This window comes from Diabrotica undecimpunctata, chromosome 7 (genome assembly GCF_040954645.1).
Source record: "Diabrotica undecimpunctata isolate CICGRU chromosome 7, icDiaUnde3, whole genome shotgun sequence".
Classification (NCBI taxonomy): domain Eukaryota; kingdom Metazoa; phylum Arthropoda; class Insecta; order Coleoptera; family Chrysomelidae; genus Diabrotica; species Diabrotica undecimpunctata.
Genome location: NC_092809.1, coordinates 75,873,374 through 75,889,211, shown reverse-complemented (window position 1 = coordinate 75,889,211; position 15,838 = coordinate 75,873,374). Strand labels below are relative to the sequence as shown.

General features: G+C 30.5%; 1 protein-coding gene across 1 annotated transcript in view; it reads left to right on the top strand.

The window, feature by feature from the left end:
- The window catches only part of dally (division abnormally delayed protein), a 507,405-nt gene extending 492,500 nt beyond the window's left edge, over positions 1-14,905 (top strand). The window contains exon 7 of the mRNA XM_072539017.1: positions 1,147-14,905. Within this exon, the coding sequence (XP_072395118.1) occupies positions 1,147-1,331 (185 nt within the window). The 3' untranslated portion in view covers positions 1,332-14,905. The remainder of the gene's footprint in view (positions 1-1,146) is intronic.
- The last annotated feature ends 933 nt before the right edge of the window (positions 14,906-15,838 follow it).

Below are 15,838 nucleotides of genomic sequence, written 5' to 3'. Positions count from 1 at the left end.
CGACGAACTGTAAATACACTTACATTATTGCCTCGAACCTTTTGAAGCTGATTTCTTGTTTGCACCGCTGTTAAATGACGATCTCGCAAAGCGTTGACTCGTATAAAACTGTCATCTAAAGCAGTAGTTTTGCGCTTCCTACCACTTCCCGCTTTACGCTTGTTTGTTTCAGTTCGTATAAAACGTTCCACTACCCTTTGGATGGTAGAGCGATGAGTATGTAGTACTCTAGCCACATATTCATAATTTCGCCCATCTTCAACCAGAGCAACTACGGCTTTCGCACAATATTCGACACTAAGAACCATGAATATAAGTAAACAAAATGTAAGTGTCAATATGATATGACATAATGATAACAGTTACCAAAGCCACCTCGTCGTATTACAAAATAACTCCAAAATAATCATAATTAAAAAAGTCTTTAATTGTGGGTGGCAAATTTATTTGGTTCTAAAAAATGAACCAAGGCATATTTTGACAAAACAAAAAACAGAATGCTTTTTAGACGTGGTTGCAACCGAAAAATAAGGTTTTACGAAAATTCGCAAAAGGAATTATTCCACAGTATGTTTCAAAGTTAGGATAATAAAACCTCGTTTTAATTAACTCCGTACAATAAGTCAAATATAAAATTTTATCAAAAAACTGACATATCAAATTAAAATTTATAAATTTATACACAGTGTGTTAAAAAAATCGTGAAATGGGGCTAAAAATAAAAAAATTGAAATACTTTGAATTTGACCAAAATTTTCTCCGGTGCGTTTTTTTTGCATCTGAGTATATTTTTAGTGAGAGTTTCAGCCGTTGTTTCGGTATATATTATGTTATAAAAATCTACTAGTATGTCTAAGGTTTCGTCATTCTGGCATTTTAACGTTTCTACTGGTATTTAGACTGGCCCTACAGCTTTGCCATTTTTGCTATTTTTAATGCCATTTATATTTCTTTTATACTTTTATTTCCATTTGTTCTAATTTGTTCTAAAAACGTAAAAGTATAACATTAAATTTATGCTACTAGCTAGGTCTTGTTAGTATCTAGCCTAATAACCTTGTTTATTGCAATTGAGATAGATGATATAATAATAACTTATTTGTCTTTATATGAAAGCAATTCGTAACTTATATTTAATTATTCTAGATTCTGTAGAGCCACGTGTGAATACCAACAATAACCAACCAACCCAGGGATCCAAAACACCAACTAGTCACGACCAAACCCCAACGGTCCATCTTGTAGGATACAGCAATAGAATCACTCCTGCACCTACAGTGATCTTAGTAATTGTTGCTGTCATTTCATGGAAATGCAGACTTTTTATGTAAAAAATGAATATTTAAAAAAAGAAATTATAAATAGACTCTAAAAGTGTGTGAAAGAGGGATGTAATTGAAATGGGTATAGTCGAAGAAAAGAAGAGATTAGAAAAGGTCTATTTGGTGTTGTTGAAGATTTAAAAAGGAATATTTATGACGGTTTTTTTTATAAAATGGTGCCATTTTAATTTTTGGGAAAGAGACTAATATTAGTATACGGTTTTTGGCTGTCGAAGATTTTGAAAAGTTTCGAAAAGGAATTAGGTCCAGAGTAACATTAAATTGTACCTATATTATGTGCTTGAAATGACGTTTATTTTGAAAAGGTGACATTTATCTCGAATATAAGTATCTCAAATTTAATTCAAACAAAAAAGGGAGAAAATTATTAAAAATACTTTCAATTATTTTATCTTAAAATTATTATTTGGTTGCGTACCTACTGATCAGTCCATAACGGTATAAAATATAAACCTTTTGATATCATACGTCACTAATTTGTCACTTTTTCATATCCTTCAGTTGTCACTTGTCATTAACGTAAAAAACGGGAGTGACAAGAATAAAACCATTCCCTCTATTTATGAACTTCATTATTTTAAGTGCATTGTTGACAATCCCTTTGATATCAATCTTCAATTCTATAATTCAAAATCATATATTTTATGTATATGTCTTACTTAACATTTCTTGAGCTATTAATTATAGATCACATTCACATGTTCCGATATTTGCTTGCATAAACATACATATATTTTCATGTGGTTTTTGTCATTACCCGGCTTCTCGTTTTGCATTTCGTCCATACTATATTGCGGTGATTCTTACCCGATTTCTTCTTTAGTTTTACCTTTTTTGTCTTCTCTGATTTGGTCTTGATCTGGCCTCATACCTCTCCTCTATATCTTAGGCCTGAGTTTCACACTAGATCTCTTTTTGTTTTGATCTTTCTGAATTTTCTTAAGTTGCAAACGTTTGGTCTTCTCGTTTGATGTTTGTTTAATAATAAATTAATGGATCCAGATTTCATCATCTTTGGGTGGGTCTTTGACTATTATTTTAAATAATTTGCAGATAGGACGTGCATGAAATCTTGTAACAGACAGATCGCTAGAGAATCTATTTATAAGGGTTTTCTTCAATTCTTGCTTTATGTCAAGATCATCCAGTTGTTTTATCTTAAATACTCTTTTGAAAACACATGAAAAACCACATTTGAAACGCGTGGGCTGAGTTTAATTTAACTTGGTTAAAATATGAATTTTTAATAACGTAACTTAAATTTAAAATTATCTATATATTTGAATTCCGATCTTTTCAAACCTTATGGATATAGTTTATATACTGCTTCAACTTTTTATTTAAAAAATTGTACTATTACACCACAACTCCAGTGTCAAACTACTTAATTATTAAATATTTACTATATTTTTTTTAGTTTCTTATTCAATTGGTTTGTATTCTCTAGTGCTTGCCGACTGAATACTTTTGCAGTGCGTTTCCTTATTTAAACATTGCTCAATCTCCTCAACTCATGTTGATCATGAAAGAGATAATAAAAAGCTCCTGTATTATGAAAATTGTTCTGATGTTCTGACGGGATGTAATTTTTTAGAGCGTATAACATTTGCTCTATATCAGTATTATTAAATATATTTGGTGTTAAATGTCACTTTTAATTTGCGTTTTATTTAAAGCTAACTGTGTAAGATGACCAATTAAACAATGTTACTATTGACTTACTGTAGTAATGGATTTATGGAGATAATAATATAACTGTAATAGTAAAAATAGCGATAATAATAAGATGGAGTATGTACAGATGTGCATGTAAATTATGGTGGAGACTAAAAACTTTTTGAAATTTTCCAGAGCTGGGTTCTATACGTAAATATAATGAATTATTCGTTTTACGTTTTTTTTTGCGACTTTTGTTTATTTTTTATCATTTTTATTTAGTTCATTATTGTACAATTTAATATTGTATAAATGGGGGATTTAAAAAAGTTTTTTCAAGTCAAGCCACCCTAATACCAATAATTCTTGCTTAATTTTTTTGTAAACATTTTTCTAAATCATAGTTTTAGTAATGAACGTTGCCAATTACAATAAGTGTACATTTGAATTACTTAGATATTATCTTTTTATCGTTTCCTATTCGAAATATTTTTCACAGCTACTTATATTTAGGGTTAAAAAACTGTTCAATACGCTTATCCATTATTCCGAATGTTTTGTTGTAGAAAACAGTAATAAAGGGAATATGCCACCTGAATTAAACTTATACAAGGATTCACGTTTATTCACATATTTAGTCTAATTTAATATACCTAACAAAACGCTTATATTGTAGTAGAGCAATGTCATTTTTTTAAGGACAAATAAAATGTTCGACCGATGCATACCATAAGAAATACAGTTTTGTGTCCATATTTATGTATTTATTGCCTTTTTTTGTATCTTTATAAATTATCAGTAACAAATTGCTATTTTATGTGCGTAAAGGTTACTTTTTTAAATAATGTTATTTTGCAGATAGTTAGCTTACTTTGCTTTAAATTTTTCAAAATTCTATTGGTTGCATGTTGCCATATGCAACGGGAGCATGTAAAGGAGTCAAGGTCACAGTTACTATAACTTCAATAAAGCATTCAATATTAATTATATATTAGTGTGAAACTTCACATTTTTGCTGCCTACTACTGGACTAAGTAGATGACTAGTAATATCAAACTTTATGTAATCCCCTACCTTAAAGGCTAATGCTCGAGACTAGTCTACCATTACCGCTGCCAGAAATTTGGATAATTCTTCAAATCTGGTTTCACGATTTCTCTTTTGAATTGTAGCTGGGTATGTTTTTCCTCGATTTCTTACATAGAATCCAAGAATTATGGTTAGTAACATCTATCAGTCACTAACAAATTATATCACAATTTTTTACTACGAATATGAATTCTAGACCATTTTATAATTATTTATGAACACCATAGTTACCATTAGTGGCCTTTCTACATTAATATTTTTTCTTGTTTACCGACAATATGTTCTGACTTCCCCTAGTGAACTTTCTCCATATTTTTACGATTCCATGCCATTATGAGCATATGGATCAATTAATATGCTTGGCGTTTTATTGAGAATATGTTTATAAGCGTCTTTGCATTTTCTGGTCATTACATTTTTTGCAACTAGAGGACAAATCTGTTATCTCGAATAGATCCAGTTGCCCCACAATCTAATAATCTTGATTCAATAGGTGAATACTTGTCAAAGTAGAAGGAATGATGTAGATGTTTTTCTCATCTGGGACTGGAACATTGTAATGAAAGGTGCCTTTCCAAAAGCATTTCGATATTGTGATTCTGAAATAATTTTCCTAATATAGCAATAAATTAACTAATACTTTTGGTTGAAGTATTTGATCATAAATCATTGTAAAAGATCTGGTATTGGTTTGTTTAGCCGCATACAGCGCGCAATTGGTCTCTTTAGCTTAATTTTTTTACTAACTGCACCAGCTTTATTCCAGTATTAATTCTTGCCATGTAGAACAATGTATCCTGACAAAATAAGAATTGCGATAAAAGACCATCTTTCACCAGCATTTATTGAAAAATTTGCATTATTTTTGAAACGCTTCTGGTACTTCTGTCTAGCAGACCAAATGTGCAGTAAAGACAAATCAAAAATTAAGTCAAAGACTTCTGGCTGGTGTAAAAATTCTAAAATGATCATAATTTGATTGAAGAAACTGTATATCATTAATCATTAATTACTAAAGTTACACCATTTATTTGATCAAAGTTACACCATTTATATCAATGTAATTTATTTTATTGCCAAGGTTAAAATCATTCTCTTGAAATTCTTGAACAAACTAGACCTATTTTTCTCATGTGTGTTTATCAATTATATCTATTAAATGTAGTTCGGCATATGCACGAAATTGATTACATGAAGAATTTCTTGCCAAACATCGTTTGTACGAGTTCTTACTCTTCTTCCTTCTTGTATGTAGGCTTTAAAGACTGTTTGTTCTTCAAAATTAGCCTCCTAAATTGTTATTATCGCACCATCTTTTTCTTGGTCTGCCAATACTTCTTCGTCCATTTGGTGACTTGTCTCGTGTTATTATTCGTCGTATTATTATATTATATTATATTAGTCGAAATATTTTCATCTCTGTTGTGTCTAGTAATCGTCTCGTTTTAGATGTGTCAGGTCTTGTCTACGCCGTGTATGTTAATATAGGTCTAATTGCTGCTTTATAGATTCTTGTTTTTGTGTCTTGTCTTAGGTGTTTGTTCTTCCAGATTGTCATTAAGAGATCCCGCCGCCTTACTTGCTTTTAAGCTTTGTTTGTCGTACTTCTTCAGTTTGTCAAAGTTGAAGGATCCAAAGGGCACGTTCTCTACTTAAACCATCTGCAAGACCGCCCCTGTAAAAAATAGATAGATATACAATTGTGAAACCTTTACTGCCAACGTTGCCATGTGCTCTTAGTTTTCCAGATATATTTCGATAAAATATGTTTTGTAAGAAGATAAAAATCAGTGAAACTATAAAGGCAAAATATGTTAATAACCTAGTGTGGTGTTCTGCAAGACTACCCTCATGACATAATAAAACCGATTATACCTACATAAAATTTATTTCCATATTTTTCACTTTCACTTTTCCAACAACTCATATTTTCTAATACTCTTAAATATTTTCGTGTGAATATAGCACCATTCGTGATGAGAATGTTTAACCCTTTGAAGCCCGATTTTTATTACATTAAAAAAAAACAGGATTTTTGTGAAATTTATTGATTTTAGTATATTCTTAAAACAAATTCAGTCCAAATAATTAATGCTGATCCTGAAGTATATCCTGTAGGATGTGGTATTCTGAAGACAAAAAATTAAATGATAAATAAAAACCACTTCCTTCTTCCTATTCTCCCTATTGTTTTGCATGGAACATTTCAAAACAATTTTTGTTATGTTTAAGACAAAGTCCGACATTGCAAGATGAACATTTCCACTGGGTTCTGCTAACATTTGCTGTCGTGCTGCAGTTGGCACATCTCAAAGTAGTTGTTTGGGGCATATGAGAAAACTTTGAATGGCGCAGTTCCAAGAGAATATGCCTTTTGAATTAACTCACTGGTTTTTCTGCTGATGGTCTTCCCCTTTTTAATTATTCTAGAGCTCCAATAAGGCCTCTAATCACAGAGAGCCGGAATTCTTCTATGCCACCACTTGTGTGATTTACGATTCACCTCATAAAGACTTTTCAGCATGTCAAATTTGTCAACACATCCCATATGTGAGCTGTAGAGCACTACCATTTGCGGACATGAAACCTCATTCAGAGTAGCGTCTTTTTGTCTTCTCTTTACAACTTCGTTTGTTGCTGGATTTTGGTGATTTGCTAAAAGAATCACACTTCTGCGATCCATCCACTTCAACGCAGTTAGTCCATCTGTTGAAATAGGGTAATCTGAATCTCCTCGATTCATTTGTTTGTTAGTTTTGAACTCTGGAATCCTTCCTTTTTTGAACGGTTCCACTTGCTTAAATACAGTTGAAATAGTTGTCAAAGAACACTCGGTGGTGTTTATTTACTAAGACCCTTGTTAGATCCTGTTCGACTCGTTGTCCTAAGTTTTTTTAGTGGAATTTCTGACTTTACCGGTATATATCTGAAACTCACACATTAATCCGCTTGAATCTGCTCTAACCCATACTACCCATACTTGACTAATTATGTTATACAGTCAATATGATTCAATCAAATCGGTTCTAAACTGGTTAGACACTTAAGGCCGATTGTTCGAACGCTAATCAAAACTTGATTGTAATCAAATATTTAATTAAAATCAAATACGTCATATTTTGAGGTTATGTTGACTGATTTATTTTATTCAATTTTATTATTTTGCGTTTTAATTTAAAATAAACCATAATTAAACTCTTTCTGATGTTAATTTCATGTTTTTATTTACAAATCAATAATAATAATAAGCAATTTTTAATAATTTTGACAGCTGCTGTGACGTATTTGATTCTAATTAAATATTTGATTACAGTCAAGTTTTGATTAGCGTTCGAACAATCGGCCCTTAAAATCCAATATAGGCAACGCCAGTTCTTGATGGGTTATGTAAGTCGAAAGCTCGGCAGTCAGTGCAGATAAGAAGCACTGTGATGTTTTTAATAGTAAACACAGATACAAGTTAATAGATTAAAAATAAATATTTTGAATTAAATATTTATTCAATATCGGTCGGACTTTAGTCTAACTTCTTTAGTTTTTTCAATTCTGTTGACGTCACGTAATAAACTAATGTTCGTTGCAGATTGCAATATTTGTTTTATTAAATTTTGATGACCAGCCTCATGATGCATGATTTTAAAGTTTAAAGAATGTTATTCGATTTAACTATATTAAAAGCGTGCTAAATGTCTGTAAAAATTTCTATTAACTTTTCTTTCTAGGCATGTATGTAACTAGTTACTGGCATTACTGCCATAATTTATGTGAAATATCGCCAGGACTAGCGGATTTTTTGTTTTTTATGGATTTACATAAACCTCTTCTACTTACCTACTTTAATTGGAGAATCCTGTAATAAGTAATTATTGGGTATATGTCTAGGTTAAATTTTACGGTATACTCTGTTAATAATTTTTAAAATATTCTTCTCATTGTAGCATCTATCTGTTATAAAAATACCTATTATTTTCTGATAAATGAAAGAGCATTTAATTAATAATTATTAATAGCAAACATATTGATTTAGCCCCTTATTTGTATGTTTGAAAAACTAATCGTGAGTTTTTAATTACGGGTGGCATGTTCCTTTATTTATTTAAAATTAAAAGTGTCCCCTTTTTGTAGCTTGGGTAAACTTTCTTTATTTTGTATCCTTTCTAATTATATATTGTAAGTTAAAAATGTATGCGAGTATGGATGCGTGCTGTAGATAGACTTTTAGATGATATACTAATGTAACCTTTAAATTATTTTGAGAATTGTCTGTGATTGATCTATTTTATTATTTAATTATTGTAAAATTTAGGTATCCAAATTTTTTAATCCGTTTGATACGTCTTATAGGTTAACCGAATCCTAACAGCAGGTTCAGAAATATATGGTGAAGTTAGTTTTAATTGTGGGGTGGTTTTGAGCCCCATATTATGAGTAAAGTTGTATTTATAAAGAATTTATTAACAAAACGTGGGAAAGTATATGTTATTTGAATATCATTTATATTAAACAAATGTTAGTTACTATTTAAATGGGAATAAGCCACAATTAAAGGTTAAAGTACGTTTATTGACGTTTTAATTTCCACTTCAGAAATCGTTCTCAAAATACAAAAATTAGTAAATTAAACAAATTTTGTTGTTTTTTGTTACTTAGTGAAAAATTCTTCTAATAATTTAATTTTATCTGACTCATCTATATTGACAATTCAGACATACATTATACATTTTAAAGTAGACGACTTTAAAATAATATTGCCAATATTGTTGAGTTGCGTTCCTGGGACGACTTTACTTATAAGATAGTTCATTCGATTACATGAAATCAACTTTTTGAGAATATCTGTCAGAAAAGATCATAGCATGTAATTCGTCTTTAAAAAGACAAACACATGCCATGATGACAGTAAAATTCTCCTGTTAGTGATTCCATAGTAAATTATGAGGGAAAAACCAGGAAAAAAAACCTCATAATACTATCCCGACATGGTAAGTATTTGGTCGTGCATTTAATTTACCTTCAATAAACACCAAATTCTGATTTTATATGTTTGTTATTTAAAAAACATAAATGATGTATCCTCTATATGTTACTGACTTACCAATACTGGTATTGTCCTCTTAATAACTTCCTCTTTCAATATGGGTAACCAGATATTTATATATATATATATATATATATATATATATATATATATATATATATATATATATATACTTTCTGACGGATATTCTCAAGAAGTTGATTTCATGTAATCGAATGAACTATCTTATAAGTAAAGTCGTCCCAGGAACGCAACTCAAAAATATTGGCAATATTATTTTAAAGTCGTCTACTTTAAAATGTATAATGTATGTCTGAATTGTCAATATAGATGAGTCAGATAAAATTAAATTATTAGAAGAATTTTTCACCAAGTAACAAAAAAAAAACAAAATTTGTTTAATTTACTAATGTTTGTATTTTGAGAACGATTTCCGAAGTGGAAATTGAAACGTCAATAAACGTACTTTAACCTTTAATTGTGGCTTATTCCCATTTAACTAGTAATTACTTTAAAATGCCACAAGAAAATAGCTTCAGAAAAATATTAGTTGTATCAAACCTCAATTTTCTATGTATACAAGAAACATGGTACAATAGCTTTCTCATCAGTTGTAATAATTTGCTATTTTTTTTTTAATATAAACCGTTGCACTAGGTATGTATATTATTGCTTTATGCATATTTAAGTCATTATTCCCACAGATCTGCAAATACTATTTCACAAGTCTAGCTACAAATTATTACAACATTACAATCAGTGATTAGGATGTCTAACAAAAAGCAACAATCTACATTTTAAACAAGCTTTTGGACATAATTTGAATTTTGTAAATATGGTAAAGAACTTGGGGCTTAGATTCAACAATAACATATTTAATTTATATAAATTAAAATTTCAAATTTATATAAATGAAAAACCAACGATGACAAGAAGAAATAATATTTTCATATAGAGAGTACGAAACTAATTATATCAACTAGATTAAGCCGCAAAGATTGAAAGACTTGCAAAAATTATTCGTATTAATTAATGTTAGATATACAGTGAAACGATAAAGTCTTACAGCCTCCTGTCAACTCGTTTATTTGAACCAAAACAAAATTGTCATTTACACTGATTTTTAAACTTATTCTGGTATCTAACCGTATCAAAGTTTCGGATTTCGATTGGCAGCCACATCCTCATTTATTTTAAATGGCAAATAGGGTCATGTGAAACATCCTTTGAAAGGTTGTGTATATCTGATTTTAAAATATATTACACTAATAATATATATATATATATATATATATATACAGGGTGATCAACTTTTGTGAAATAGTCCGTTACACGTGTGATATTATAAAAGATTCCAAAAAAAGCTATTTACAAAAATAAGAGGTAGCTGTAAGCTTTGCATCTTAAAATTAGTTATTATATTATAAATATACATACAGGTTTTTCCATAGCACTGCACCACATCGCAGATATGTTTTTTTTTTTAATGAAACATCCTGTATTTTATTTTCAACTTATTTTCCTTTTCAAAGGTAGTGTCACGTGACCCCTTTACTAATTAAAAAAAATTAGGGTGTGGTTGTCACCATGTTTAATCGAAATACCGAAACTTTGATACCATTAGATATTAGAATAAGTTTAAAATTCGAGTTGTCCGAGCGATTAACGATTAATAATTAACAGGAGGGTAAAACTTTATCTCTCTACTACAACTATATAGAAAATGGCAAAAACAAAGAATGTTAAAGCTTTTTCGATGTTATAATGTATGTAATCATTTTTCCGACTTGATAACTTAATTTAGAACCAACATCTTCTATGTTTAACTCCATAGAAAAGTTTGTTATTGATAAAAATTAGACTACACAAAGACTCATATTCTCACCTCTCTCACCTTTAAAAAAGTATGAACTGAAAATGGATTCGTTTAACGTATACAGATTTCACCTACAAGGTTTCATAAAAAAAATTAAACAGTATATGGTCTTCATATTAAGATATATACGTGTTAAACTATTGTACTAAAATGTTTACTATTATTTAACGATGTTATTAATGGCCAGTTGTAAGCAGAACAATCTTTTGTAATTAACACGAAATTTTCATTATTATTTTTAACGAAGTGGATATTGAAACCTGACAAACTTATTTTTGACTCTCGATGATGGGCCAGTGAAGTAGATCCATATTTCGTAAAGCACAATAACTGGGACATTTCATCAATAACTACAACATTGGCTAACCATCGGCGAAATTAAATTGGGATGACCCATAAACAATATGTAGTCCAAAAGAAACACATCTGAGTGTAGTATATTTTAGAATGATTAAAATTGTTGTCTCGTGTTAACCAGAATGAGCATCTTCAACCTTTTCGTTCTATTATTATAAGAATTATTGTTTGTTGTTGTCTCTAGGTATATTTTGCAGTCAATGAAGTATTTCCATAGTCATTATTTTCTGGTTTGTCTTCATTAACGTTTTTAAATAACACGTTTGGATATCTGCACATTTTAATTCTAATTATCCTTGTTTTTATATAATTTTACTGTTTCCTTCCTAGAGATAGACTTTGTAGAGATAAATCAAATGAATAAGGACGTCAACTTCCTATATTGTCACGTGCTGTTTCTTTTCTTTCTATTACTTTACAGCATTTCGAGACTCTTTTTAATATCAAAATAGATGTTCCATTGCGTACTATACTCTTCACTCCACATACTTCATACCCAATTGATCTTCTTACTTCATTCCTTAGTTTTTAATATTTTTGATCACATTTATCGTCTTTTATCGTCCATCAGCGTTTAGCATCGGATCCTAATCGAGAGAATTAGGTTGGGAGAGCCAGACCAACAAAAAAATTGCAAAACTACTACACGTTACTACTACTATACTACTATACTACTTGTACACGTTACTGAACTTTCTTAACGTGAAAGCAACGTCACTTGACGGCTTAGAAAATAAGAATGTATACACAATAGATTAAATAATCTGTTGATCAGATTCTTGGGTTGGAAGCATGGGTCCGTACTGAGATAAAAAGGGAACTCTTTACTAAGATAAGAGAGGGCCTTCAAACTAGGATGCGGGCGGCCTTTATACTAGGGTTGAATGAACTAGGACGAACTTAGCTAACGTATCGGCTTTTCGACATGTTACAATGTTTTTAATAACTTTTCAGTTAACATTTTCATTGTCTTTTTCCATGATAATTAATAGACATTTAATATGTACTCTTTTGGATGCTATGTATTCCAGGACTTAAACATTATTTATGGTTCATCCTAAAAATAAAATGGCCAACGAAAATACTGCTGCTGAGTCAAATACAGCTTCAAGTTAAACACGCAGCTAAAGGGCAGCTGTTAACAATAAAACAGCAAAAAGTCAAGAAAATGTCATTTGAAGTCAGCAGCAGTTATTTGTTGGTTCCAGTAAGATATTTTGCACATTTTGTGAAACCTTTTTCTAGTATATTCACGTCTACGGTATTGTCGTATTCTCAATAACATTTTTTGAAAATAAAGACAAAGATGTGAAGGCCCCGCTAGTGTACAGTAAAAAACCATATAGGAAATAGGTAAAAGAATTGTTCAGAAGTAACAATTCGAGATCATAAGGTGTTACAATATTTATTGATCAATCCCTATAAGTGGAGTTTAAAATTGTTAAAATTGTTTCAAGTTAATTCTCAAAATTCGGAAGAACAAAATCATGAAACTTCGTAAACAAGCTATTTGATAATACCTGATATTTTTGTGACTATTACTAAATGTACTAGAGAATTCAATAATTTTATAAATTGGTTTATTCAACGTCTTAAAAATTTCCGGTTGGTTCTTAATTTTAACAACAAAAATTATGTGCAAATTTGAAATTGTGTAGATTTGATTATGGTTTCCAATCATTTTTTAGACTGTGAAGATAATTTAGTACTTTACTACATCTTTAAGAAAAGCTTGCAATTCTTTGGCAATGACGGTAGGCTTCGTCTGAAAGGATAGTTTTTATTCGGTCGTGGCAGGCGTCCGTCCCAAATTAGCCTACGTATTTTCATAAAAGGGCCATCCCTATTTCTTTAAATTTATTATAGATCTCAAAGTTATATCGCCTTCTCAAGATGCCGCTTTCATAGATTGTACAAAGTATTCTTTTTAAAATCTTTATTTGAAATTAAGTAGATCATTTACGAGTACATCATTATTAAAAATACTATGTGTTTCCGATTCATATTTCAGCAATGATAAAAGTGTCTCTTTAGGTTAGGTTATGTTTTTTTAATCCAAAGTAACATCTATTCTCTAATAGCATCCTTTTTATTTTCGTCCTCTAGAGTTTTCAGTGGTTACGAGGAAACTAGGTATGTTAATATGTTTATAACCGTCGGGTCGCGCTAAAATTTTGACTAGTATTTCTATGTTTTGCTCTTCTTTCGTAATCGACGTAGTTACTTTGGTTACTTCACAGAAATTCTCCCAATTATCTTCTATGATTCCACAGTGTTGGTCCACGTTATTCTAATGTCGAGAAATCTACTTAAATGTTTGGTTTGTCTTGTTTTGGTTATCTAAATCATCAATCATTTCAGTCTTTGATAAGTTTGTTTAGGTATTTTTGGCGTAATTAGCCGCTGTTTTCTGATTAAGTAAAAAAGCTTTATGTTTGTCAGCTATTAGTAGATCTAAATGGCGTATCTGTTGCAAGTCACGTATTTTTCATCTTTTCTTTTTGAATAATATCAATAATTAGGAAAAAGCTGTATTTAACGGTTCGACTTTCAGATCAGAGTATCAGAGGCTTCATCTTGAAATGCAACATACATTTATATGATTTTCCAAGAAATGGGGATGGGGAAATTTCCATCGCTCTAATCTGCAGTCTTGGCATGGAAGGCACTTTACCCGTTGCCGATATGTTTCAGTTTTAAATCATCAGATCTCATCTATCATTCTCTTTCGTCTGCTACATAATGTACTTGCCATGCGCACATGTTGTTAAGCGACACTTTATATCTCAGATATTGTACCTTTGATGACATAAGATTAGGGGATTTGTTGGCAGAGCTAACTTCTCTTGCAAACATCACCACCCAATTTGCTAGGAACCAGTGAACATTAATCAATTTTAATGCAAAAAGGATATCGACAGCGAAAGGTAATTTTTACGAGCGACTGTAGGAATTTAATCATAAGAGGATTTATGAGAGTACTAAAATCACTTACACAAAAGCAATAAGCTTAACTAAAGATACTTTTTACGTACATTATTTAAGCTAGTCCAAATTTTTGTTAAATAGTTCTTTTGAATCGAATTTATTCTTTTGAGAATTGACTTACGTGACACTTTGTGTTGTGACTTTATATAAATTATGTTATAGCTGACAAATCAGTGTATGACGTGTAGATAGCAGCCATATTTATTTTGTAAGTCTACTTATATCTATTTAGTTTTTTATAAGTCTTTTATCATTTATCAATTTTGCGATTTTTACAGCTTTGCCAAGTTCTTTCTTTTTTTTTCTCTTTTGTTTATTAACTTGTACGACAACTGCATATCACTATAAGCAATAAAAATTAACATAATAGGTAATATGATCCTGCTCACTAACAAAAACATTCTGGATATTTCAAAAAGAAAAGTTGTCCAACTAACTAGTCTTTAGCTTTGTAATTATCTGATTTAATCTAAAATTTATATAATTTCTTTTCATTTTCTGTGTATTACACTTTTTGGTAGATATGAATTGAAATATATAGTTGCCTTTTTTAAATAATTGTTTTATTTTTTCTCTTCAGAATACTTCAATATTGTACGTCGGTGTAAAATAAACACTGTAATATATTCTACAACTCACCTGATTGCATTTTATAATTCATACCAATGGTCTTGTATGAGAGGGAGCTAAATATAAATGATTACAAAGGACTTATTTACACAAGTGTAAAATTAGCATACGTTTGTTTCGCTTGGACAGAGACACATACCACACTAGTTGGAATAAAAAAAAAACAAAAACACATCACACACCTGTGAACGTATCAGATATCACACGATTTCATACATATTATGTAGGTACTCTGAAAAATATGGATTCTACCACATTCTACACGTACAGTGGCTCACACCTTAAATGCTGCAGTCCCTACTCAATAAAACTAGCCTTGTGTCTGTGGCTCAATATTTACATATTAGATAAAAATTACGTACCGAAATTAAATTACTATAAGTCCTATAAGTCTTCTAAAATAGCATAAATTGATTTTTGAGTTTCAAATATACCAGGCTTAAATAACAATAAATATTTAATTATTTTATGTACGATTTTGATGTCACAGCTAAAATAATGTAAACTTTTTTTATTTATTTAAATTAACCATGTGACATCTATGATCATTAGCACGAGTTACGATTTACATGGTAGTATCATATAAATTACAAAATAATGTATTAAACCAGTGGTTCCCAACGGGGGCGGTACCGCCCACCGGTGGGCGTTGAAGAGAGATAAGGGGGCTTTTTGGGTCCAAGGAAAATTTGGGGGGCGTTGAGGAACAGCTCCCGCCCCCCTAAAGTAACTCTTTGCTTCTATCAACTTCTAACAATCCGAAAATATAAACGAAATGCACAAAATGCATTTTGGTTATGCACCGTGCAATTTTTTATTTATCACTCAGTCCAACACTGCAACAATTTCGACGTTGCAGTC